The sequence below is a fragment of the Oryza glaberrima genome, chromosome 3 (assembly GCF_000147395.1).
Source record: "Oryza glaberrima chromosome 3, OglaRS2, whole genome shotgun sequence".
NCBI classification, from domain to species: Eukaryota; Viridiplantae; Streptophyta; class Magnoliopsida; order Poales; family Poaceae; genus Oryza; species Oryza glaberrima.
This window is the reverse complement of record NC_068328.1, coordinates 6,308,963-6,336,488: the sequence shown is the minus strand read 5'-3', so window position 1 is coordinate 6,336,488 and position 27,526 is coordinate 6,308,963. Positions and strand designations below refer to the sequence as shown.

At 45.2% G+C, this 27,526-nt stretch overlaps 4 protein-coding genes across 4 annotated transcripts; 1 reads left to right on the top strand and 3 right to left on the bottom strand.

The window, feature by feature from the left end:
• Positions 1-1,502: 1,502 nt before the first annotated feature.
• LOC127768829 (coatomer subunit gamma-1) lies at positions 1,503-9,024 on the bottom strand. Its single transcript, XM_052294483.1, has 18 exons — positions 8,735-9,024; positions 7,547-7,644; positions 7,364-7,414; positions 7,176-7,289; positions 6,891-7,091; positions 6,713-6,814; positions 5,509-5,616; positions 5,200-5,430; positions 4,866-5,116; positions 4,582-4,753; positions 4,127-4,282; positions 3,982-4,032; positions 3,646-3,786; positions 3,375-3,569; positions 3,174-3,305; positions 2,898-3,071; positions 2,204-2,443; positions 1,503-2,078 (listed from the first exon to the last, which is right to left on the bottom strand). The coding sequence occupies exons 1-18, from the start codon at positions 8,814-8,816 to the stop codon at positions 1,884-1,886; spliced, it is 2,694 nt and encodes an 897-aa protein (XP_052150443.1). The 5' UTR covers positions 8,817-9,024; the 3' UTR covers positions 1,503-1,883.
• A 4,523-nt stretch (positions 9,025-13,547) lies between these two features.
• On the bottom strand, positions 13,548-17,012 carry LOC127768832 (proline-rich receptor-like protein kinase PERK4). The gene is made up of 9 exons (XM_052294485.1): positions 16,894-17,012; positions 15,738-16,450; positions 15,141-15,626; positions 14,952-15,038; positions 14,771-14,841; positions 14,616-14,692; positions 14,382-14,526; positions 14,115-14,279; positions 13,548-14,016 (listed from the first exon to the last, which is right to left on the bottom strand). Exons 2-9 carry the CDS (start codon positions 16,315-16,317, stop codon positions 13,783-13,785), a joined length of 1,845 nt encoding a protein of 614 aa, XP_052150445.1. The 5' UTR covers positions 16,318-16,450; positions 16,894-17,012; the 3' UTR covers positions 13,548-13,782.
• Positions 17,013-18,289: 1,277 nt separating this feature from the next.
• On the bottom strand, positions 18,290-24,398 carry LOC127768838 (DNA (cytosine-5)-methyltransferase CMT1-like). The gene is given in 22 exon segments (XM_052294492.1): positions 18,290-18,758; positions 18,924-19,027; positions 19,111-19,180; positions 19,253-19,296; positions 19,383-19,487; positions 19,560-19,633; positions 19,636-19,680; positions 20,045-20,132; positions 20,234-20,320; positions 20,402-20,470; positions 20,545-20,874; positions 20,955-21,021; positions 21,096-21,154; positions 21,273-21,506; positions 21,612-21,677; positions 21,763-21,974; positions 22,209-22,308; positions 22,409-22,543; positions 22,621-22,728; positions 23,206-23,302; positions 23,398-23,423; positions 23,553-24,398. Coding segments are annotated over 22 exon segments (3,177 nt in total). The 3' UTR covers positions 18,290-18,547.
• A 1,130-nt stretch (positions 24,399-25,528) lies between these two features.
• LOC127768835 (uncharacterized) lies at positions 25,529-27,461 on the top strand. The gene is made up of 2 exons (XM_052294489.1): positions 25,529-26,167; positions 27,155-27,461. The coding sequence occupies exons 1-2, from the start codon at positions 25,573-25,575 to the stop codon at positions 27,346-27,348; spliced, it is 789 nt and encodes a 262-aa protein (XP_052150449.1). The 5' UTR covers positions 25,529-25,572; the 3' UTR covers positions 27,349-27,461.
• The last annotated feature ends 65 nt before the right edge of the window (positions 27,462-27,526 follow it).

Genomic DNA, 27,526 nt, shown 5'->3' with positions numbered 1-27,526 from the left:
GGATCATAACAGATTCTTTGTGAAACCAGTGGATGCAATGGCTGTGATCTCTTCAAATTACTGATGGTTTTCTTGATGTCTTATGCTGTCAATGCTATGCTATAGTCATTCCTTCAAGGTTTGTGGTGTGTTCCTTTCCTCGGCCTACAATTTAAATTATTATTTTTGTTTTACTTATAAATATTCACGTTACTATTTTCTTTCTTTCTCATGTGTTCTTTGTTTATCTGTTTTCGCTCACCGTGATGATCTGAAGCTCTTCCCTTTTTCTACTGCTTATATGGACATTGATCCTGTTGATGTTGCTTTATGGCAATGAGCAACTAAGCTCCCTATACGACCACTATTTTTCTATGATATTCATTCATACAGCAATGATTCTTGAAGTTTATTCTCGGGTACTAATTAAAATTTACTTGCTATTTCATAGCAGGCCTATATCTTTGTTTGCATCGGAATGATGCATGTCAGCACAATTAAGTTCGCTAGCATGGATGAACGAACAATCTTCCTTTCCAACGACCTGACTCAGTTGAAGCAAGCATCAGAAAATGCGTAACTCCAATCTTGCTATTTATTATTGAATTTTTGTAATTTTTTTAATAGTTGCAAGGTGTATTTAAATCACAACAATCAAGTGTACCCGATGCTTGAAGTAATGGATAAATTTACAATAGTGCTAATGTAGGTATACAACTGGCTAGATATATGTTGCGTCTAAAGTTTTCTTTTATCATATAAAAGTGTCGCGGTAATGCGCGGGTTACTCACTAGTTTCATACATTTGAGTGGTCGGCTTTGTAATTGTAATGGAGATGCCATTGATAGAACCCGAACAACTGTCTAATTAGCTCAAGAGGTGGCTCTACACACATAGCATGGTATTTCAATCGACGGAGTTATAGATAGATAGTATGTTTTTTTTTCATCAATTTCAAAATATGGTATAATCTGTGGTAAACTTCCAAAACCAGTTTCATCGGTTAGAGTGCATTTTACCAAGTGTGCTATGTGTCAGCTGAACTAACACATTATAACGGTTGCTGGTGGTGTTTGAGACAGATGAAGATGTAAAGTAAGGGCATGCAAAACGAGTAAACCATTAGAGCATGATTAATTGGTTTTAATTATTACAAATTTGAGAAATATATTTATTTGATATTTTAAAGTAAATTTTATATAGAAATACTGGAAAATTTAGACCAATCCATTGTCGTATAGTGAGAACAAATAAATTGCACTGTACACATATGTCACTTATCCATTGTCGTCTAGTCCGGTTAGGATACCTGGCTTTCACCCAGGCGACCCGGGTTCAATCCCGGCAATGGAATTTTTTTTTCTATTTTTTCTATTTTTTCTATTTTTTCTATTTGTCTATTTTTCTATGTTTCTTTTAGGGGATCTACATGTCTTTATGATAAGTTAGCAGACTTAACTCAAAACTATACGGGACCTGCAGAACTTCTTGACAAATCGCACATAACTCCCAAGTTAGCAAATTAGCTCAAACTAATCAACACTTTATTTAGTGGTTTTCCGTGAGCATACGAGAACTAACTTGTTACTGTTAGTGTGACAGCTCACAGGTCACAGGATTCGCAGCATGTTCACGGTTCACCAATGAACTATATCCACATTAAGTAAACAAAGTGTCCAAAGAAAAGAAACAAAAAATCAAACCGAGCGGTGAACACAACTGCACAAGGGGACATGATCTGATACACTAATACACTACCTGAGCAATAATACGCACGAGGCAGGAGTGTTGTCTGTAAAAAGTGAGGCATCAACAGGTGTAGTATAACTATTTTATCACGAAAGGTGAAAAAGACTATCTACCGGCTCTACATCATTTTATATCAGGGGCAGGGCGCCCCGCTTTAGCCGCTGGCAACAATCTCGTGGATCTTGTCACTGACTTCGGGATCATCTGACCTGACGGCAAGCTTCATCGCCACATCCTTGGGCCCGCTCAGTCCAAACGATAGCCTGACAAGAACCTTGGCGTCGCCGATGAACACACCAGACAGCAGGCAAGTGTGCGATCTTGCATTCTTTGGTACAGCCTCAGTGCCCTGCCAAACATGCGCAAGGATTTAGCGACATTTAAATTTCTCAAAAACCAAATGAATTTAAATTTCTCAAAAACCAAATGATGTAGGGCCAATTACGATGAATAGGAACAGAAGTGGAAACTGACCTCACAAGGCTGCATACCAAGGATACTAATGACAGCACTCACAGCCTCAGCCAAGCTCTCTCTAACACCAAGTCCATACTCATCGACACGCTCACTTTCTGGGTCCATATTTTCCCAGGCATTCCTGAAGTTGGAGACTGCAACCCTCAGCATGTAATCAGCCGAAACAATTTCCAGGTCTTCGATCTGGTATTCATCCTCCACACCATCCTCATCAACTTCCCCTGTAGATGTGTCAACCTGAGAATTGGCAGGATTAGTCATTGTTCTAAGAAAAAGAAATAGCCATGGAACAACTTAAATAGAGAATGATTACCCCAGTACAAGGTACGTGTTGATGCCTCAATTTAATTAGAACAAAATGGCTTATAACAATTTAAACCATAGAACATATTTTTATTACTATATTCTTAATTTGATTTAGAATGCCATAGTTCTATGAACAAGGGAGCAGGACTCTTATGAAGGATCCGAAACTCACTAAAGGTGAAAACATAGTTTTATATGAGATCAAAAGACTTTAACAAAGATGAAATTCACTTTCAGTACCAACAACCATAACACGTACGGGCATAGACAGACAATACAAAGTATATCCAAAGCATATGATATAGAACAGTCATACTTGAATTAGTATAACAAAGGATATTACTGTCGGTCATATCAGGATCCAACAGCAGAAGGAAACATTTACCTCTTTAACAACAAACTTCAGCACATTTGAAAATTTCCCAGTAGCAGGAACATGTTCTGGCTTTTCAAAAGCAACAAAAATTTGCCCAGGTGAATCATAAGGCAAACTTCTAAGTGGCTTTGAACAAACTTCTGAAAATTCCTCAGCATCAGTGGCATCAACATAAACAGTCACCTACAAGAATCAACATACATATATGAAAAAAAATCTTCAGTGTGAGTTGACAGCTGTGCTTCCAAGAACATATTTAATTGTACTTAATTGTTTGCTGCTTACATTTTCTAGCAGTTGTTCGGGTATAGTGTTTGTACAGTTGTACTGCAACACAACATGGCTACTGTATATGTGCTTAACCACATTAATCGCATATTCAGTCTCCGCCTCTGTCAGCTCCACAGGTTCTGAGGACTGGGGAAAAAGAGAGGGGTTTAGCATGTGTACTCAATCAAAATCATTAATGGTATAGAAGCTACAGACCTTGAAGAGCCTTCCAAACCCAGAGAACTCAGGAATGGACGAGAGAATCTTCTGATAAGCATCAACAGCTGGAACAGGTGCAGGAGCAGGAGCACCAGCAGGTGGCTTCTTTCCTGGGGCCTTTTTCTCTTGAAGTGGTTGTGATTTGACTTCTCTCGACACCAAAGAAATATCAAAAGGCTCCTCAGAGGGTTCCTTAAGTTTGAAGATGTTAGTATACCATAGGGCATGGCAGTTGCTTAAAACATAAAATGCTCATTGTAAAACATACATAGGTTTTAAGACTTGCTTCCAAGTTGGCAAGTGGCACATCAAATGATCCAAATAGGAACTCCTTAACATCCTTCTCAGTGCTACCAACAGCAACTTCACCATCAAGAGTTTGGAGATAAAGTGTAGCACGGTCACGAACCTATGACAAAGACCAATAAGACTTGTTATTGCCCAGAGAGGAGAGACACCATACACCAATGTTGTTTCTAAATGCCAAGTTGGCATCTTACAATAGGTGGCCTTAAAAATAAGAATTGTAACTGATAAAAACATACTTCAAGATATGCATGTCACAAAAAGGAAATGATAATAATCATGTCGGTTGGCTATTTACCTCATCATCGGTGTCAAACAGGCAACGACGCAAAAGAACAAAGATCCTAGGCTGAAAAAGAAAAAGAAAAGCAAGATCTCAAATGAGCTAAGAATACACAAAAGTGGTCTATAAATTAGAGCACATGATATATGATTTATCCTACCTTCAAGGCATCAACTAAGGCACCAAACTTTGCCAATGTACTGACAGCACTAGCACGGACAGTGGCATTTTCCAGTATCACACGGTTGTAGATGTAGCGTATATATCTGCTTGGATCTGATGTCCTTGGTCCTTCATTTCCCAAAAGATGCAATATCTAACAAATAGAGAGGATTGATTCTCTGTTCAAATGTTGAAAAACAAGAGCTAGGCAAGGAACTACCAATTGGAAAAGATTGATTATGAACATTCTCAACAGTTCTTTTTATCTATAGAAAGGTCGTCAGTTTGTTATGTCCCCAGGTCGTCAGTTTGTTATGTCCCCATTCTTTTTTTACCATTGCATCAGCATTTTTCACTATATCAAGTAATACTACCTGATAATTCATAGGCAGCTGGAAGGATGGAAGTTAACCAGTTGTTACTTAATCAACAGCAAATAGCTAATGTAATTACCTGACTGGAAAGATAGGTGAACTCACAGTCTTCAATGAACTCACAGAGATACAAAAGACCAATTTCTTTAGCATCTGGTATCTCACTGATAAGAGTTACTATGGAATCAACGATGGCCTTTTTGTACTCAAAGCCCCCTTCTTCTCTCAAACTGTTACTCAAGAAGTTCATCCTATAGAAGAAAAAAAAATGAAGAGCATTGGACACCAAATGCAACTGATAGTCAAAACATACGGCACTAAAAGAATGTAAATGTCATCAACACCGAATTAAGATTTACATACATTGAACGATACTTCAGGGGAAACTTAAGGCATAGAGATCGTATAGCTTCAACAACAACTATCTTGAATTCATCTGCTATGTCTGACATGAAATTGGTAATTTGTTTCATGAGGCGGTCTACGCTAGATTCATTGCCTGTTTTAAGAAGTGTAGTGATTGCCAGGGTTGCTATACTCCTATTCTGGTCCGACATCAGACTTTCCAAGTCCACATTGCAGTTTGTCACTGCCAAAGGGCGTGTCATAGCAACCTGCGAGATAACAGGCAAATCAAGATATAGACATAAGCTGAGAAAATTTAAATGTCAAAGATTAAACATCATGCAGGGATAACCTTGTTGAGTGTCCGGACAGCAGCAAATCGAAGGACAGGTTTGGATGAACTCAAAAATAACTGTAACACAGTAATCGCTGGTGCTAATTCACGACTTGTCACATCCATCTCTGCTATTTTCCGTGCAGCCTCTAGAATCACCATTTCTGATTTATGTCTCAAACATGATTCCAGATAATCAAAAAATGGGCGATCACTGGTTTGTGTGTTCATGCTTGACTCGCGTATTACCTGGTAAATCACCCTTCCAATGTTCAGCAATTTACTTTTGCTAGGTTTTAAGCTTCAGTAGAGGTATATGTAGCTTACCTGGCTCGTGTAACGAATCAGAAGACATTGTGCAAGAGGTGAGCGGACAGACCCCCTAGTCAAGCCAGAAACCATCTTGCTAATAGCTAAACGATCATTCTGTCTGATCTGAAAGTTGGGAGACAAAATTAACAGAGCATCAACTCATCATGTGTCTCAGGCTAGGACACCTTATACCATACTATTCCTTTTGCATACCAAATGCACAAAAATAAATCAATTTCTACATAATTACAGTTATTTTAAGATTAAGTAAAGTGGAGGTCAGTGATATTTGAAGATGTTAACCCAGCATAGCATATGACTAAAACTAGTGCAAAATGGACTGAAGCAACTGAAAATTGGCTAGTCATACCTTAGTTCAGAAAAGCTTTACTTTGGTAAAAGTGTTTGACCTAAATAGTTTCATTCTGAGATATCAAGACATTGACATCTGGTGTATAAGTTCATCGTCGGCACTGATAAACTAACCATGGACTATTCCAAAACAGTAAACTGCAAAGCATATGACCTGTGGCCTGACAATGGCCTCCTGAACTGAATCCATAAGCTATCAAGTGAAACAGGGCACACAAAATGATTCAGGTAGATATTCTAACTTTCAATAAAGAAAGATGTCCTCCTAGAAAATTTAAAGAGTAAACTATGAAAAGCTACAATATATTAAGTAAAAGATTGATATTCCACAGTTCCATCATTTAGTCAAATGATGAAAAATACTTTTAACACAGATGCTCCCCTGTACCACCACCGATCATCCGAATGTCTTTGAGATCCGTGCACAAAAAATATATAGCTACGAAAAATCCATGCACAGATCTCAAAATGTGCCATGACACAACCCAAGGGCATTAAGAAGTAGGATGGAATCCCATTAAGTGGTTAAAATCTATCTCCCTCAAATGAGATCATGCAGCCAAAGTGTTCTTCAAAGGGCCAGGATTAATCAGAGTTTGTCATGCTTTTCATTTTTTCGTCAAAAGCTAGTAAAACACAACGTGCAACCTATATTATTAGGCACAGAACTGCTGCCGGCTTCTTTGGTAATGCCCAGGTACAACTCAGAAGTTCCATTCACCGGATCAACAAGATATACCATAACATAGGCATTATAATCTATCTCACCTTCATGTTCAATACCTGTCTTTGCTTTGCTATTAGTCTAAGTTTAGTTGGGCATTGATCGATGAAACAAAATACAAACCTGGTGAAGAAGAGCTAGGCCATGAAATTGCACAAGTGCAAATCTTGATTGAACAGCTTCCTGCACTTCGTTGCTCCATCTTTTCACGATTTCTGGATTTGCCTGCATATAATAAGTACAGTTTTTGACTTCCGAAAAGAATTATGTTTTTTTTTCGTATAGAACTATAGAAGTGTACCTGAAGCAGATGGATGCCACTAACAAGAGCAGCACTAGCAACCACAGGATTCTTATCAACTATAGCTTGTTTCAAATATCTCTCAATTTGAGTAAGGAGGGTGCCATCAATTATTCTACAAAGAACTCTGATAGCATTGGCACGGTACATATCCGTCTTGCTGTTCATATCTTTCATTAATGAGCTTGTGACTATGATAACCTGTTGTGTAAAATTCAAACAATTTAGAATGACAATACAAGAAACAAGTTATAATTCATGGATCTAAAAACAGTTTCCTTTGACCTCATCTGATGATGGTGAAAGCTCTTTGATCATTAAATACACCAGCCGCCTAAGACCAGCATCCTTGGACTGGAACAGCTTTGTTACTGCAAAGAAAACTTCTGTGGCCTCAACCTACATCAGAAGCAAATCCATCAGGGCATTGAGGGCATAAGGCAAGTTTGGTTGCACGAGATGTAGTATCCTACCTTTGTGAATGTCTCCCCTTGGTTGAGTAAATACAATAGCTTAGTGATGACCTGAGAAATTCCAAGACACATCAAACAAAGAGCAAAGCCATAATAATGAATAACAAGAGGGTGAAACATACATCTGAACACAATACTCAGAACTGATATGAAAATGAGAGAGGTCATGCAAGAAACACTTACTTGCGAGCACTTCCTGGCATCAAGCTGCGGATCATGGAAAGCCCTTGCCTCCTGCAGAACGGCTCCCTTCTCAATCCCATAAAATGGCGAGTACTCAACTGTAAAAGCATCCATGGGTTAATAAACAGGTAATAACTTGAAAGCATTTTACTACACTGACTGAATTCAATCTAAAAACAAGAGATAGGACACTCTCTATAAAAGATCAAACTGCAATATCAAAATGAAATGCTCTGACGTTAAGGTAAACACCGCATGTAACCAGCTTGCATTGCGCACCAAAAACCTTACCATATTTGGATCATACAAATTGGCCGAACACCCATATAGACTAAGGGGGTGTTTAGATCCACCGGCAAATTTTTTTGCCCCGTCACATCAAACGTTTGAACACATGTATGGAGTATTAAATATTGATAAAAAAAACTAATTACACAGTTTGCGTGTAAATTGCGAGACGAATTTTTCAAGCCTAATTGCGCCATGATCTGACAATGTGGTGCTACAGTAAACATTTGCTAATGATGGATTAATTAGGCTTAATAAATTCGTCTCGCAGTTTACATGCGGATTATGTAATTTGGTTTGCTATTAGTCTACGTTTAATACTTCAAATGTGTGTCCATATATCCGATGTGACCCGGCAAATTTTTTTGCCAGTGGAACTAAACACAGCCTAAGGAACGGATCTACTCCTATATGCAAATTAGACGTGCGAATCTCCAATGGAAAGTGAAACGAAATGGTTCCAGCACACGGGCGCAACTGAATCTCATCTCACTATTGGATCACCAATGGGCCTAGCCGACTGATAATTAGAGGATGAACATAAAAAAAAAACGAAGTGCGTCGGAACCGAACGCCTGTGATGCCTCAGAGGAGTGATCAAGCGCACTCCAGATCCAGGTAAACCCAAGCTCTCCCACTACAAATTCTCAGGGCCAAAGCACGCCAAGTCGCAAAACAGAAGGCCACTCTGACCAGCGGAGAGCATCAAACATTCAAACAGGAAACTCGCACAACCACCACCACAAACTCTCGGGGGCGGACATGCACACGAGGTCGAGATCCACCGCGAGATCCCGCCAGATCCGGCATCTCCGCCGCTGGGCCAGCGGCTCCCAGATCGCAGCGCGGCCGGGAGAAAGCCAACAGGAGGAGAATTAGGAGGGGGGAGAGGGGACTAACCGTCCTCGTCGTCGTCATCCTTCTTCATGTACGGCTGCGCCATCTCCGGATCGGTGAGGTCGCCGGCGAGGGAGCGAGGCATGCGACGCTGTGGCAGGCGGCGGCAACCACCGAACCGGGGAGCGTGGGGTGGTAGGTTTTTGAGGGCCGTGGGGTGGTGCGTGGAGGGAAGCTTTTCCCCCTTGTCGCGCTCCGGATCCTACGAAACGGTGGCCTGGCCGTGCGGTGGTGGTGGTGGGGGGGGCCTGGCCGTGGTGGGGGAGCTCGGGACGGACGGGACGGGGAGGAGCTCTCTTTGCTCGCGCCCTTTTTGCACTTGGGTCCCTCGGTCGAGTCGATACTCGAGACTCCAGACTGTGGAGGCCGGTTTGTTGGGGTTGCCACTTGCCAGGTGTTGGGCCAGCCTGCCTGATGGAAGGGACACGGCCTTTTGGCCCAAACTGTCCAGCACCAACCTCGACCCTTTTGGGAATTTTGAAGGTAGGAAAAAGGCCACTTTGACTCCCTTAAAAGTATGCTGAATCTAATTCATACCCTTTAACTAGAAAACCAGGTAAAATGACTCCTCTAACTATTAAAATCGGTATAATTTAACTCCCTCGACGGTTTTGGATGCCGGTTTTGCTGATGTGGCGCTTTGACTTGGTCCAATTGGCTGACTCAGCGTGTGGGACCCACATGTCAATGTCACGTTTTCCTTCTCTCTTTCTTTTCTCTTTTTCCCCTCTTTTTCTCCTGCCTCCGAATGACGCCGCAAACTGTCGTCGTTCATGGATACTTGCAAGGACATCGTCGCTGCCCGTCTCCCCGCCGCGGGAACTCAGCCGGTGACGGATGCTCATGTGCCTGTGCGCGACAGTCCTTCTCCTCACTTCTTATCACCTGCTCCATCATTCTCTCTCTTTCTCTTCCCTTTCCTCTCCCCCAAGGCAAAGCGACGCCGTGGCCTCGAGGCGGAGTGGTGGCTGGAGGTCCTGATGCGCGGCGTCGGCCTGGCCTCAAGCGGAGCGACTTTCTATGGGAGCCGTTTTTGCTTTATTTGCTGGATTTTACTATTGGGTGGGTAAAATCTTTGGCAGACATATCCTGAAACTTTAGGATAAATCCATTTTTGGATTACTTTTTTTGGGGTTAATCTGACCTTTATTCCCATGCATTTCTTAGGACGTCGGCCCCGCGTAGAGGGGGATGGCGGCGAGCCGGCTTGGAGACGGGGTGGTGGCGTGGCGCGCCCAGACGCCCTGCGGCCGCCTAGGGAGGTCATGGAACAGGTCCCCTCCACCGTCGGCAGCGGCTCGGCCAGCTCGGACCCTGGCCGACATAGGAGTAGCCTCACTGCACCGCCTCGCTCCGACACGAAGGTGGTCCTCCCCGCCATCGCTGACGAACTGCGGCGTGTTGAAGTTCACGGACACGCCGTCCCGAGTGGTGGCACTCGGCGTACTCCACCAATGGCAGCGGCACGGGTGCAGCCGCACAGAGAAGACGCCCACGTGCTCCTCTCGCCGTCAGTCACCGCCCACTCCCAGCGCCCCTGAAGAAAAAGAGGTAGAAAAAGAGGGGGAAAAGATAAAAGAAAGGGAGTTGAGGAAAATGTGACATTGGCATGTGGGTCCCACATGCTCAGTTAGCCAATTGGACCAAGTCAAAGCGCCACGTCAGCAAAACCGGCATCCAAAACCGCCGAGGGAGTTAAATTATACTGGTTTTAATAGTTAGGGGAGTCGTTTTACCTGGTTTTCTGGATAAGGGGTATAAATTAGATTCGAGATACTTTTAAGGGGATCAAAGTGGACTTTTTCCTTGTGTTAACAGTGAAATTTGGTAAGCCCGGAGTAATCATCGGCTTAGAGTCAGCATCAACTTCGAAGTCTTGAGATTAGCCGATGAGACTTATCACGTCGTCAGTTGTCGGATTCTTGCTATATTCGGTTAAGGAAATTGATCTACTAAAGGAAGCTTATCCAGAAGAGACCAAGTTCAAAGAGAATGCGGCATGCAAGTTATCTATTAATTAAGAATAGTTTGTTAGTTTCCTTTTATCTTTAGGAAAGTGTGTTTAGTGTCCTATAAGGACTTTATCTTTTCCTTTTTATTTGTAGTTTCATTATTGTCCGACAAGGACTAGTATCTCCCTATGGGTATAAATATGTACACCCAAGGTCATTGTAATCTATCAATCTCTCGATCAATACTACTCTCGGCGCATCGCCACCCTCTTTACCGAGGTTTTTACTTATCATCCGACGGAACTTGGCACCTAGTTGCATTGTGTTTAGAAACGCATCGATTTAGTTGGAATGTCTCGGTTAGGTCCGATCTTCTGTCTTAGCCGATATATCTCTACAATCACAAAGGTGTTCTAAATAGATTTGTTATATCCATCACAGTAGACAGATCTATCGGCTCATCGAGTATTAGATTATCATATACAATCTCGTGCTACATCGGTTAGGTTCGACCTACTAGATTGTTGTTATAATATAAGTCTTGTTAAGCCGATAGGTTCATGCTGGTGTTTATTGGGGTGCTAGCGATAAGTTATCTGGACGTTGCATCGGCTTACAAGGATTGCATATACATATAAGTTGGACTTAGCCGATCGCAACAAAGGTTTCGCTGTTTAATCTAATCTTGTGGATTTTATGACATCGGACCTACAACCGATGTATGCTTTAACCGTCGGATCAGTGCTTATTCTATCATATCATTGCTAGCCGATTGGTTTCTAATGGATTATGTTATTGTTATACTACATTATCATCAGCCAACTGCCTTTATATCATTATTTAAGTCAAGTGTCAGACTCTACATTGGACATAAAGCCGATAGCTCAGAAACCTATTGCTATCGGCTGGCATCGGTTATCGGCTGGTATCGGCATCGGCTGGAACTATTCCATCGGCTTGTCAACCGATCGGCTATTTGATCTACTCTTTACATATCTTGTCAGTTGCAGGGTCAAACTGACTGGCACGCCCGCATCTCACCAACCTTTGGATCTGCATTGGAGCTAAGCAGATCTCAGGCCAGTGTGTGTTTTTCGCATCAACACCTTGAAGGTATTCTGGAGGAGGAAGAAGTTCACTTTAGGTCCCTTAGTTCGTCGCCCAATCTATTTTTCGTCCTTGATCCAAAAACCGGATATAATCCATCCCTCAACTTATATAACCGTACAAACGAAGTCCCTCGGTAGTATTGACTCCAGTTTTAACTGACGTGACGCCTTTGACTAAGTCTTCGTCCCACGTGGCATTGACATGGCACTTACGTGGCAGTTTGACAAAAAAAAATAAATGGAACAAAATTAAAGACTAAAAAAATAAAACAAAATATACGAGACCCACATGTCAGCCAAACAAAAAAAATAGGCCACATGTCAGTGGTTCCCACTTCCTCCACCTCACCCTCTTCCCCTCTTTTCCAATCTTCTTTTGGGTGTCCATCCTCCATCCTTCCCCGCTCCTATGGCAGCGGCAAGAGCAAGAGGGAGAGGAGCGCAGCGAGGACGTCGAGCGCGACGGGCGGCGAGAGAGGAGCAGTGTGCAACAAGCGGTGAAAGTGGAGTGGCCGCTCTCCGTTGGGGGGAGGATGGCCATCGGGGAGAAGGGCAATGACCGGCGGGAAGGAGCTAGGCGATGGGCGCGGTGTCACCGAGCTCGACCGCCGTGGGGAGGTCTAGGGACCTCCGCTCCCGCCTCGCCATCGGGCCTCCTAAGCTCCCGCCGCGGCGAGGCTAAGCACCAAACCCACGACAACCATGGGGATTTGGGTCCCCTCCCATCGATGATGGATCCAAGAGCCAGTCAAAGTTGGATCCCCTCTCGTCGCGTCTCCTAATGCCGCCATCGGATCCCCTCCTGTCGTCGTTGAGTTCCCCTTTCGAAGGCCGACATCACCATTCCCTCTCTCTGCACAGCTGCTTCCCCACTTCTCCTGCAGACAGTGGTCTCCATTACAGCGGAAGAGGAACAAGCCGGCAGTGACCTCGTCTCCCATCAAGCGGTGCCGGTGAAGACACCCCCCTTCTCCCTCTCTATGCATGCTCGCTAGGGATGCAAGTGGGTAGTCCTACTACCTGCATAAAAACCCGCTTGCTAGTCTATTTTTCACATGATAGTACAAAATTTAGAAGAAAAAATGAACTAGAAGTAGGATAAGCAGGAAAAAAAGCCTGTTTGCCTGCTCGGCTTGCATCCCTAATGCTCGCCAGCCGACGAGGGAGCTTGAGGAGAGAGGAAGGATGGCCGGGACACGGCACAAAGAAACACGTGCAGTACGTTCGACGCTTTTCAACCGTTCCATTAGGGCAGTCCCAACTCATATTGTTCATAAGCAGTATCTATGGTGCCATGTCAATAAGACATCGCAATAGAAACTACACTCTACAACCTATGGTTTCTTAAAGTGGGCCATTAATAAATACATCATGTCTCTTCTCTACCAATCATATTTATTCTTCATCTATTATAAAGAGACTATTATCTCCAAATGCAAAACTTGATAGTGTCTAGTGCATGGGTTCTCGTGTTGAAACTGTGTCTTGCATGAGACCCGGTTTCTTCCTCTATTCACTCTCTCTCTCTCTCTTAATTAATACAGTGTCACATAAGCTAAAAGTCCTACATGACAGTAGTTAATGCCATAGATACCATCTTAGATGGAGAGTTGGGAATGCCCTTAGAAACAAGCTGACTAAACTTATGTAAGTTCCTTCGAATGTATCCTTAACTTCAAACGAAACCTCTCTTCTTCCTTTTCTCGATTCAGTGCAAACCTCACCAGTAGATATATGCAAGATAACAGCGCAATATCGCATTACTCATCGATCGGATACATCATTAAATCACACGATAATACAGCCAACAAAGCAGTCACGTCAAACGATCGGCCTGCAATATGCACGACCGTATCCCAATTCCCACATACACGGTACGCCCCGGTTCCCATCGATGATTCGCCATCTCGCAACACCACACAGTTTCCACTTTCCACACTCACGCACCGAAGAAATAGTCAAGTCTAGCTCGACGCCTCCGATCATACGGCTAGCGATGCTGTTGCCGCCGGGGTGGCTCCCCCGAGTCGGCGCTGGAGTGGGTCCCGTACTCGCTGCTGTCCTCGATGCTGCTCTCGAAGGCCACCTTCCTCAACCTGTTGATGTCGGAAGCGTAGTTGCCGGAGTCGTACTCCGACCCCGTGCTGAACATCATGCTCTGCCCGGGCTTCACCCCTTCGTTCAGGTCGTCCAGCGACGCGTCGCCCTCCAGCGCACGGACAATCTGCAATACACGCAAAGAAGAAAAAATATCATATATTGCCAGGCAACCAGGTGATCGATGATCAGTTTGATCACTGTGAGCTGTGCGGTTTCAATTACCTGCTTCATCTTTGGGCGGCGCTTGGCGGAGTGGCGGACGGCGGCGGCAGCGCATGCGGCCATGCGCTCCATCTCCAGCCGGTCGAACTTGTTCTCCAGGCGCTGGTCGATCAGCTCGTCGAAGCTGCCGTCCTCCGACAAGGCGCGCGCCAGGAGGGGCCTCGCCTGTCACGACCAAGCGATCGAGTGGCCGGCGTGTCAGAACCACGTATGTAAGCTTAGGATGTAGTAGTGATAGTTTGCGATGGAGGCGAGGGTGACGCTCACCCAGTCAACCAAGCTGTCCTCCATGTAGTTCGTTGGGTCGACCGGTCGCCGGCCGGTGATCAGCTCGAGCAGCATGACGCCGAAGGAGAAGACGTCCGATTTGTCCGTCAGCTTGCCGCTCGACGCGTACTCGGGAGCCAGATACCTACACACATGTAACTGGGACTCGTCATCCGTGCCCGCTCGTCCGTCATGCATGTCAACGAGCGAGCCACGGTCTCATGTTGCACTAACCCGAAAGTCCCCATGACGCGCGTTGAGACATGCGTGTTGGTGTCCGTGGTTAGCTTTGCAAGCCCGAAATCCGCAACCTAATGCAAATGAATTCAAACAAGTCAGGACTAGCTAGTTCAATCTTAAACGCAGCTTAAACAAGCTGGTGTGTTCACCTTAGCATCGAAATTCTCGTCCAAGAGGATGTTGGCCGCCTTGATGTCACGGTGGATGATCCTAGGATGGCCTTCGTACGTGACAACCACAATGCAACAAATCAGATCGTTAGAAGGACGTACAGACAGGATTTGTCCCTGCAGACTGCAAATTAAACGAAAAGTTTATTAGGGACCTTACAATCTTCGTGAAGGTACGCGAGGCCCTTGGCTGAGCCGAGCGCGATGGCGAGCCTCGTCGGCCAGGCCATCACCGGCACGCCCTTCCCTGCACGCATCCGGCACACGCGCGTGTCAGAATCGAACAAAAATCTCACGTACGAATGGCGCGTTACGATGGCTGGGAAAAGAGCAGGAAAGATATGGAGACCGTGGAGGTGGTGCTCAAGGGTGTCGTTGGGGACGAACTCGTAGACGAGGAGGCGCTGGGATGAGCCGGCGATGCAGTAGCCGACGAGGGAGACGAGGTGGCGGTGGTGGACACGGCTGATGATCTCCACCTCGGCCTGGAACTCGCGCTCGCCCTGCCCGCTCCCGGCCTTGAGCTGCTTCACCGCCACCTCCTTGCCGCTGCCCGCGAGGACGCCCCTGTACACGTACCCGAACCCGCCCTGCCCCAGCAGGTTCGCCGACGAGAACCCGCCCGTCGCCAGCGCCAGCTCGTCGTACGAGAAGGAGCTCTTCGAGAACCCCAGCGCCATGCCCGGTGACGGCGGCGGCAGCGGCCCCGCCCCGTGCGACCCGCTCATCTCGCTGCTCGGCGGCGCCTGGCCTGGCGAGTACTGCGCGTGCCAGCCGCCGCCTTGGTCCACGCTGTTCTGCCACCTGGGCATGCTGTTCGCGTAGTACACTTTCCCTGCATGCACGCGGACGCGGGAGCGCACCCCATGTCAACTGCACAAGATCTCTCTGCGGCATGCGTGGCGAGCGCACCATGCCGTCGCGTCGCGTGTAGATGTGTGCTTACCGTTCTCGTCGGTGTAGTACGGCATGTGCATGTGGGGAGGTCTCTTCTTCTTCTTGGAGCAGCACACGCAGGCGACGATGGCCAGCAGCAGGGCGAAGGTGAAGAACCCGATGACCATGCCGGCGATGATGGCAGCCTCTGGCCCCGGCCTGTTGCCGTTGCTTTCGCTCTTGCCACGGTCACTCGAGCTGCCTCCCTCCTTGGAGCTCCCACTGTCCGAGGAGGAGCCACCGTCGCCGCTACGCTTCGGAGCGGGTTGAGACTGGACGGCCTTTGGCGCTGGCGGCGAGCCATGCGATGGTGGTGGGGACCCGCCGCCGCCGGTATTCGCCGGTGGCGCCGACTGCGACGGGGAAGGTGGCGACGGTGCTGAGCCCGAGGAATTGGTCGGTGGGGCCGACGGTGTGGACGGTGGCGGGCTGGCAGGAGGCGGCGATGACCCCGGAGGAGGTGACTGCGACGACGGAGGGGACGACGACGTGGAGCTCGGCGGTGATCCCGTGGAGCTAGAGCTGTCCGCGCCTGCCGGTGAATCCAATCCATTTCCATCAAACAGATTATCTAGCGGGGAATCGTCCATTTCCCGCCGGACGTCGAGACGGATCTCGGCCCGGCGATGATCAAAACGATTCCACCCCTCCCACGAGAGGATGTTCTGGAATGGAACGGCGCGGCGCGCCTCCCCCTCCTCGGCTCCTCGTCGCGATGAACCCCTGCAAAAATATGGGAGGAAAAAAATGGTGATATTATCTAAAAGGAAAAAAAAGAAAGAAAGGATGCATAACCATGGGAGAGGATAGTGAGTGATTTGAGGATTTTATCTGCATTTGAGGGACTTGTCTCATGTTTCATCAGACCTTTGGTTTAGTTAACATGTCCATTCATACAGAACTACACGCTGAAAAGCAGTCCTTTTTTTTTGTTTATCTTACATTTTAGAATCCTGGATCATCAAGGAAGATAGTTCAAAAGCTACTTTACCTTACATCTTAGAATCTAGGATCAAGGGAATAACCACATTCACTTTAAGAAAAGCAAACATCATGCAAAAGAAATTGGGGTTTATGAAACTGGAGGTGAGATCGAATACAACATTCAGAGTACCAAACAAATAGAGGAATTGAAATGCCATGAAACTGAAGAATCAATAATGTACCTTCCTTTTTCCCTGTTCTTTCTGAAAAAGAACAGAAGGGGTTGAAGCAGAATTGGGAAGGGAAAAGGAAGTAGGCTTCAAAGCGCTGGTTTCGTCACATTGTCCAACCTCCACCGCACCGCCTCGCGCACATTTCTGGGATACAATCTCTTTATATTTTCTATTTTTGGTCTCCATGCCAACTGGGACGTTCCCAACCATTGGAGCTCAGCTGACAAACATCATTATCATTGGTGGTCAAGGGAGCTTCTGTGTAGATTCAAAAAAAAAAAAAGAGCTTATGTTTTTTTCCACTCCGCACGAGATCTAGTACTCAATGGCATTTGTGCTAAAACATGAGCTACCCTATTTGCTTCTCTCTTTATCTTGTGCACTTACACTTGTTGGAAACACTACATCACTCCTTTAATCTCTTCAATTGTCGTCGCCTATTTATCTTGTGCACTTGCACTTGTTGGAAACATTGCATCACTCCTTTAATCTCTTCAATTGTCGTCGCCCAGGCCGATTTCAATGGCCCCTGTTGTTTTATGCCATCGACAATTTCAGCATTGTCCATCTCCATCACAATTGGCATGTGGATCAATTCAACCGCCGATCGCAGTCCTTCTAGACATGCTAGCGCCTCCGCCTGGGCCGAAGAACCGCATTGATGCAAGGTTTTGTGGCCAACAAGAAGCACCAATCCCCTGCAGTCTCTGAATATAAATCCGACGCTTGCATCCCCAGACTCTTCTCTGTAACCAGCGTCAACATTCAGTTTAGCGAAATATTCCGGCGGCGCACACCATCTGTCTGTTCATACTTGTAGTTGGAACTTTTTTATTATGTTCCATATACATAGGACCCTTCCCTTTGTGATCATCTTCCCGTTGTCGGATCGGCAACAGTTGATTTTCATAGCTTACCAGGAAGCTAGCCGAGTCAGCTATTGATGCATTTCCTTTACCATGGATCACGTCATTTCGCAGATGCCAGGCTCTCCAAAGTAAATACATGTGCCTTCGCTGAAGTAATGAGACTGTCCAGCAGTACTAACAGCCAATCAGGCCCCGTCCATGAAAAACTCCAAAAAAAAAAAAGGAGTTTATGTATATTACCATGCAAATGCTTTGTGCCATGTAGATTTCTTTTCTTTCTTTTAATAAAGAGCCAGTAATAGAAATTAAATGAATTTTGTATCAGTAAAAAAAAACAGTGACTGAATCTTCGGTCATTAACAGTCAGCAGTTGTCAAATAACAAATAACTTATGCCCATATAAGAAAACAGCATCGAAACTGGTGTACTGAACACTATCGTTCCATGCATCTTTGTGTAACGTCAGACAGGACAGGGAAATTTCATACAAGTAAAAACAAGAGCATAAGGATAGATTTTGCTCAAAAGTAGCCAGTATCCCATTAAATAAAGAGCCCGATAGTACAATGTAGCAGCAGCTCAATTAGAATCGAAGCAAATAAAGTATTTCACTCACATATCTAAACCAGAAGGAAATGGACATCCAATGAAGAAACGTATGCAAATTACTCAGTTCCAGGGTTAACCAGTGAATGTTTGGAGCATTGGACAATGCATGCACTGTCAGTGTTCGAAACTCATACAGAAACAATGATAGCACATCACCCAACTATACAAGTGACTCAGATAACATACTATTCAAACAACTGTTCCGAGTCAGCTATTTCACTTCCAGGAGTTCCTGCCGAAGATTTAACAACCGTCTCTTGATCAGCATAAATAAAACTCTCTGGCAATTTGAGTACTGCTCGATCTCCATCAGATTCACCCCGGTAGGCCAGCCCAAGAGCATACCCCAAAGCTCGAGCAACTGGAATTGCAACCGCATTGCCAACCTGGATATATCTACATTGAACAAGAATACATAGCATAAGAATGGAACTACACAACACTCATCTGTCATATACTACTATATCTGTGAGTAATTCAATCCAAAATATGGACACTAAAGTCCATATTACTGATTCCTGAATCCACTACAATTGATACAAACATCCTATAAGCACTTACTTCTCCTTTAGTGGGCCGATCAATCTGTAATAGTCAGGAAAACCTTGCAACCTTGCATTCTTGCGAATAGTCAGAACTCGGTCTTGGCTAGGATGCAAAATAATCTGCAATATGGGGGAGTCCGTTTATGCACAATTACAACCGAAGTGGCATTAAGATGGGAAAAACGCCAAAAAAAAAATGATACCTGGTTGTGAGGCTCAGCTCTGGTAACTACAGTGGGAACAGTTTCATCCCACCACAGGCGTCCAAACGGTCTGCATTGCCAGATTAATTAGAATTATCAATCAAGATTGTGTAAAATGAACCATTATGCTCAACGTACTTACTTAGTTGACTTCCCCTTGACGAAAGATATGGCATAGTCAGGCACCTATCCAGAGAAGCAGTAATTAATGGCATGCAAAAGAGGAAACATTGACATTGCAGTTGTTGAAATATAGCAAAATATAAAAGTACCAAAGGCTTCCCAGATGACAGTCGTTCACGGGAAATGTTTGGATCCAGCCGCACAGTATTATCTGGGCCAACTATGACGCCCTTTAGATCACGAAAGTTCGCTCCCTGAAACAGAAAAAAAGGTAAGCAACCAAGGTATTGAAAGTAACTGGCATGACAATCTTAAGCCTTGCTAACCTTTTTTACAGGTATCCGCTGCACACGCTCATAATCATCTTTGTTTAGCTTTAGAGGTTGATGATCAAACAATTACCTTCTTCAGAAGGATCATCTCCACGAAAAGAGTAATCCTGAATGTCTGAAAATGAATAACAAAACAAAGTAACTTGGCCTACAAATTCAATCAAGAAACTACAAGTAGCAACACTTAGAATTGCATAAACCAACGGGCAAGGCAATTGTCAAACCCACACACTAATGAAAATTTAAATAGTTAGAATTCCACAAATGCAGAGGGAAAGAGCATAACAAACGAACATAGCCCTCCATCCCATAAAAAAATAAACCTAGTAAGGGATATGGATCATCTTAATACTACGAATCTGAACAGACTGTTTCACATCCCATATTAGGTGTGTTTTTTTATGGGACGGAGGGAGTAGATTTCATGAACAGTATTTATCGATATTTGTTAATTCAATTAGTAACAAATCATGGACTACCTTTACGGTTGTTCCGGATATACCGTTGAAATTCAGTTTTGGGGGCAACACTATACTCTATTACATCTTTAGGTTGATCATTTCCAACCTGTAAATTTGTAATATAGCACATACAAAAAAAGAACAACACAATTGTCCAATCAGCATTCAAAAGATAAAGATCCATGGATATATGAAAATAACACAAACCTTGGGTAAATCAGATATGGCATCTGCAAGGAGAAGAGCCTTTCGTAGGCAACGGGTTTCTACCTCATTGTATGCAACAACACTTTGCTGCAAATGGAGCAGCCAAATATTAAGACAATACATAATACAATAATGAAATCTTGGCAATTATTTACTCAATTCTCTTACCAAAAATGTAGTTGGTACTATTCCACGCACAACAGCATCATGGGTAGGAAGTGGGAATTTTGGTAATACCTATTGGTGAATGTAACATCTTAATATGCAAAAGTGTCACAAAGGAATAAGATTAAGAAAGCATAGAGAGAAACCATTGATGGAAGGGCTCCCCAGAGAAATGCCCGCATTCTGAACTGCGGTAGCCCATAATATCCTGCCGCCATCATCCCAAGCCTAGCTTGATAATTCATAGCCACAAGGCAACTCATTGCATAGCGTCCAAGGAATCCATCTGCAAATTTCAATATGTCCACAACATTTTCCATGAGGACATATTTGGGCCTCAGATACTTCACTATATCCATAAAAACAACCAACTGTTTGTTCTTTTCATCCTCAAGTGGATCATTATGCTTTCTGAATCGGTTGAACCCACTGATGCCTTGACATGGAGGCCCACCACATATGACATCCACAGCACCCTTACGAATTTAAAGGACATGATAAGATGGCATGACAACAAAACTGAAAAGGAAAAAAAGAAGATGAGAAAGATACTTACAGGCAAGGGCAAAATATTTTCCTTGTGTCCTTTCTCTGCAAATTCTTTAATACGCTCAGGGCAATCACTGAAATTTGTAACGATGAGGCACTAACAATAAAACAAAAAATGTGAAAGGGGCATAATGAAAGAGATACCAACCTGAGCCCATCAATTGGCTCCCATGTATCATAACTTGGATCATACCCTTTCCACCGCACCTATATAAAATATAATTCACAGGGTACTTTTTCAATAATATAGTACCACACTAGATTAATACAAATAAATATGAAATTAAAGGAATGCTAGTTAACTAGTAAACATTAAGTCTATTACCTTAAACCACAAGCCATTTTTTCCTGTGTTACTTGGATCACCATAGCATATCTCAAGGAGCTCCTCTACATCGAATATATCTTCTGGAAGAGGCTCATTTACATCGTCAGCATCATTTAAGGGCATATCTATACCAGGTTCTAGTGTATCGTTTTTGTGGACAACATATTTTCTACAAAGTGCATCCCACTGCTGAATAAGGGCAAGAAAATCCTCAGTTTTCTCGTTCCGCACCTACAAAGTAGAGGCAAAAGCAAACACATGAATTTGTCTATGTGGTGGATGTGCAAGGTGATACTATCTAGTGGCAGTACACAAGTGGAAACAGGAATGTACTACCTGCGAGTATGGGTGATTATGTTTGAGACTAGCACAAGCATATTTGTTTATGTCAACAGCCCACCTCTGCACAATAAAGCAAGTATTAACATTGTCAATAGACAAAAGAGCTTAGTAGGCAGTTAGGAGTCACACCAAGTACAAAACGTACAGTCTCTAAATTTATGCCAGAAAATGCAAAACCCAAACAAAGCCCAGTTGACATAGCGCCACATCCTGAGTAAAGATCAAGCAGAGAAGCTGTCTCTGTTTGTTCACTATATGGTGCCACAATATCAGCCGACAATTTTCCCTTAGAAGAATTGTCAGCATCATCGCAGGAAATATTTGATGTTGCCTCACTCCCCAATGCACCATCATTATCTACAAGAAAATAGCTCCCTCAGAAGATAAGACAATAAACATTGAGATTGACAATATTGAAGCAACAAGTGTATTTTTGCATCTGTCAAATATTCAAAATAGTAATATAATATAAAATATTTTTCTCATACAGTTTATCATAAAAGGTCTCTTATGTAAGTTAACAACAAAGTGAATGATGCACATACACACCTATGATAATTGCAATGGGAAAAGAATCATGTAAACAATTACCTGCTGGAAGATTTGCAAACGTGGAATATGCAACAGAGTAAGGCATGTCATAGTACAGGTCACAATCAGATATAGCATGAGCTCTTGCTTGAGGCGTCATCTGAATTTGTTTAAATATTAGCAACAACAAAAAATCATCTGTAACATGACAACATAATAAGCATTAAATAGGATATATGCCTAATGAATATATCACTTACATTTGGATCAACATGGGCAATCTTTACTTTTGAGACTATGCACTCAATCAAGTTGTCATTCTTCTCCTTTGAAAGAAAAACACGCTTATGGTTATGTCTATGATCATGCACCTTTAACAACTTTGATGAGATGACCTGCAAATACATGTCTCTTATAAGTGTTACATTTCCATTAAAAAGCAACAAAAAGGTACTTCAGAGTTCAGACATACCGTATCTGCTGTACGGAAAAACCACTGACAAGAGAAATATGATCCACGGTCGACTCCTTCAAAAAATTCAGTAATCCGTCCAATGTAATTTTCCTCATCAGGACCAGCCTGCAAATTAGTTAGTTTGGTTCATATGGACCTAGTAGACAAGAAATATGATAAGCAAATAGATAACGCATGAATAATTTACAACGATACACCATAGAGCATATGCAAGCCAAACGAAATGATATTCTTATTAATCTCCACAGTCAAATCAAGTTATGTACCCATTTCCCACACAAAATTGATATGCACAGAACAATGATATGAGAAAATTTACGTGCGTACAAAATGAGTGCCAACAAATTAATCGAAAACTTAATATCTCGTGGTTAACAACCAGTAGAACAAATAGTAGGATAATAAGTTTAATAACGGTTATAATGAAGAGCAAAACAAAAATGGCAGAAAGTAAAAGGTACATTAATCATCCCTTGTTAGTCAGTCATATAAAAATGCTATCGTAAAAGCAATACATAAAACTAGGAAACAACATTGGTTAATAAAGTTCTAAGAAGTGTGAACAAGATATTCATGACTGACCTTGACATAGACATCATCATCAAGATGATAGATTTCATCATCCACATTAGCAGCCAGGTAGTGACATCGAGCCTTCATTTCTTCATCTTCGTCAGGCCTGCATAAATGAAAATTCTGATCACCATTATAAAAGCAGCATAAGAAGAGATTAAGAGTACTTTCAGAACAATGTTAGCGTAAAAACACACATACTCCTGCTTAAGAAGCGAATCAGACCCCTGCAACAAAAACAAAAGAGCATGTCAGTTTTATTTTTCAAAATCATCTCAAAATCGAAGTGATAACAAACTTTAGTATTCCAGGAGATAACTCTAGAATAGAGTTAGAGGTTTACTAGAAATTCTTACCTTTCTACTGTACCTCACGGGCCATCGTTGTCGCGCTTCATCATCCGGTACTGGATCGCCCACAAAGTGGTCATCTGAGTCCTCCACCCTTCTCGCAGTGCTTGGCCGCGCCACCCTCTTCCTCGTCGCAGCCTTCTCGGCTGATCCTTCTCCGACACACTTACCCATCCTCTCCTCTGCTTCCAGCACGTCGGCTGCCTCCTCCTCCTCCTCCATGGCCATCTGTTCGGCGTCCGGCTCATCCGCGCACACGTCTTCGGCCAGCGCGCCACCCGCATCGTTCACCTTCATCTTCTCGGGCGCCTGAGCCGCCGACTTCTCGGTCGTCTCCTTCGTCTTCTCCTTGGCCGTCTTCTTACGGGTACGACGCTTGACCTTCTCCACCCCGCGCTGCCGCTTGCCGCGTGACTCTGCGGGCGACAACCCACTGTCGAGCTCGGCCCCCTCGGGCTCCTGCGCCGCCGCCTTCTCCACGTCCTCCGGCTTCCATTCGGTCGCTCCCTCATGGGCACTAGGCTTCTCCTTCGCCGTCCTGCGCTGGCGCTTGCGCAACTCGGGGCGCGGCATCTCGCGGTCGATCTCGTCGAGCTCGGCCACCCCCTCCGCCGCCGCCGCCTTCTCCACGTCCTCCGGCTTCCATTCGGTCGCTCCCTTACGGGCACCAGGCTTCTCCTTCGCTGTCCTGCGCTGGCGCTTGCGCGACTCGGCGCGCGACATCTCGCGGTCGATCTCGTCGAGGTCGGCCACCGCCTCCGCCTCGGCCTCCATCGCGGCGGCCGTCATTAGGCGCCTGCGCGTGGAGCGCCTCGGCTCCGTCGCCGCCGCGGGAGCCGGCTCCGGGACCATGGAGCCGCACCGGCGCAGCCGCAACCCGCAACCGAGGCCGCGGAGATCGGAGACGGAGACGGAGACGACAGCGAGAGGGGGGAGAGAGAAGGATTAGCTAGGGTTTTACGGCTCAGCGAGCTCTCGATCGCAGAGTGTGGTTCGCCTTGGATAGGAGCGGAAGCAGGAGGCGCTTTGATGGCTTGCGGCGTCGCGACGGGAGGAGGTCTCGAGCAGGCCGGATTCGCGGGAATGCGTGACGTCGTGGTCTCGTGCCGACGCGGAAGATTGGAATGGAAATCGGAGAGAGCAGGGGCGGTGGGCGGTGGGCCCGTGCTCGCCGCAGCTCATGCAAAAGAGGGGGTCGTGGCTTCCGAGTGGGCCCCACTTGCAGTGACGGACACTTTCCTTCCTCAAATCCTCAGTTCTGTTGGTCTTCTTTTTCTTTCCGGTGGCGATAGCCTAGAGACTAGTCAATGGCTTGTCCTTCCCGCGATGTCAGCAGCATCTGTGATCTCTCAGTGGGACCCACGTGTCATTGGGCGAAGACTGATCAGCGCCGGGAGGGCCAAGAGCGGGACGATTCAAACTTTGGGCTTTGAGATTCGTGTAGACCCATTGTCTGGCAGCGGCGATCGTCCGATCGGCTGGTCGTGTGGGTCCGCCAGGAGCAGGGTGATCACCTCGTTTTCTGGTCACAGTTTCCTTTTGTGTGAAAAACTGAAAATTTCCGAAACTTTCTGGTTACCGTTTGAATTCCATCGTACTCGTACGATTCCCTTGCCATACGTTTTGTATGGGAAAAAAAGGAAGCATTTTCATGCATATCTCTATGCTCAATCTGTGATTGATTATACTTACTGTTTGAATTTTGAATCACCGTGCAGAAAAAAAAATTTGCTCGGCATGAACTATTCATCTTCGCGATGGATGGTGATTGGTCATGGACTCGCGGTTCGGGGGCTCGCGGCAAGAGTACCAAACATTAACAAACAGGCCGTGAGATACAGTACACTATTTCAGAAGCCCGTAACTCTCTAACCAGCAACTAGCTAATTGGGCCGAATTATTAATGGCTATGGTTTCCTGGCTCGGCCCATAGTTACCGCGACTACTCACTCTGCCGAGACTGCATTGTCTACCTTTCCACCTTCCCATCCTCCTCCCGTTCCGGCCAACACCACCCTCTCCTCCCATGGCCTCCGCCTCCGCCTCCCTCTCGCTGGCGTTCTCCCCTCTCCTCCTCCCTACCCCGCGACCCCGACCCTACTCGCGACCCATCAACCCGGGGTTTCCTACCCCCCTACGGCTCAGCCTTGCGTGCTCGCCGCCCTCCCGTCGCGCCGGCCCGGTTGCCGCGGTCCCGGACGGCGTCGCCGTCGCGGACGTAGTGGAGAAGGACTGGTCCTTCCTCGATGCTGCGGCGGCGGCGGCGGCCGCGGGCGGCAGCCTCCCCCGCGCGCTCGCGGCGGGGGCCCTCTCCCCCGCGTCGCGGGTGCTGGCCGTGACCCCCGCGCCGTCCTTCGTGGACGCCCTCCTCTCGGGGCACCCCTGCGAGCTCCTGGTGGCCGCGCACGAGTCCCTGTACGTGCTGGCGGGGATCAAGGAGGGGCACGACGAGGTGAGGTGCTTCCACTTGGAGGGAGGCGGAGGCGGCAGGGGAGGCGGAGTGGTGGAGGGCGTGCCGGAGAGGTTCGACGCGTTCGACGCCGTGTTCGTCTGCTACTTCCCCGGGATGGGTGTCTCGGCCGCCGCGCTGCTCAAGTCGCTGGCCAAGAGATGCTCCAAAGGTGAGATGCTATCTTATCTCTGTTTTGCTCTGTTAGCTTCGCAATCATTTGAGGGTTAAAACTCTGCATTCCTCGCTTAATTGGAGGGCCTAGTTGTGGGTTTGTACATAATCAGCGGAATTGCTGTGCTCACTGCTCTTGAGGTGGTTTGTGATGGTTAAGAAACTAGGAGTACATTTTGTTGTGACAAAATTTGGTTTGTATGACTAACAGTGACTTGAGATATCAATGTTAGTACTAGGTAACCTGTTGCCTTGCCATATTCATGAAATAAATTGGATACATTAGTTTACAATTACATGTGGTTTTGATACAGTGTCCTACATGGTTTGAATCGTTAATCCTTGTGTGTGCTGATTTAGTTTGCTTGAAACAATTTTGATGCGATTTATGGAACAGACAAACAGCCGTAGGCATGCATATACTTGTTTTGTTCTGATTATTTTCAGTTCCTGTGGTTAGGCTAGTTTTAAATCCTAATTCTACATTGTAGATGGTGTTTGTTTCATGGAGTGCATTAGCTCAATTCAGGCACTACTTGTATAGTTGTATGTGCCTAACCTTGCCCTCTAAAGTTTTAATGGGGTGATTTGCGGCCTTGTTGCTTTATATATGCTTTATAGTTCATCTTTTGCATCTGAGAATTGAATCAAGCTATCAAAATGTCCTTGTTCTTAGTTCAATAGTATTCAGCTGTCCTTTTCTCTTATATACATTTGCTCCACTCCTCAGCTCCGACAACCCAGCTTCTCACAAAGCTCTTAGATTAGCTATCTTAACCCGTTGCTTCTTATTATTAACAAGACATCATCAAGGATCAGTCATCAACCTTTGCTACATCCCCTAGTTTAGCCAAATTTCATGAACATCGACGTGTCAGGGTGCTTCATGTGTTGAGGTCATTCTGATATGTTGTGATTATACCACCTGGATATTTCTTGTATGCATTTTGTCTTGAATTGAAACGCTGTATGCCGTTTGCCATAGGTGGAAGAGTTGTCATCTTTTTGGATCAAGGACGGCAAAGTTTGGAGCAACATCGCAGGGAACATCCTGAAGTTGTAACTGCCGATTTGCCTACCAGGCCTTCTCTAGAGAAGGCTACTGCCGGTAGCAAGTTTGAAATATTAGAGTTTGTTGACGAGCCTACTTTGTATCTTGCTGTTTTGCAGTTTCAATGATGAACTTGTTGAAAACAACAAATTATATAGACAGCTTGCCATCCATGCCGGCGAGAATCAACTCGGCTTTGTAGTTTGTAGATATGCAAGAAATTATTGCAAAGTTAATGATCCTTATGGCAGCCAAGTTACTTTGTAGTATCCCTGTTGACATATGGGAATTACCAGAAGCACTGGC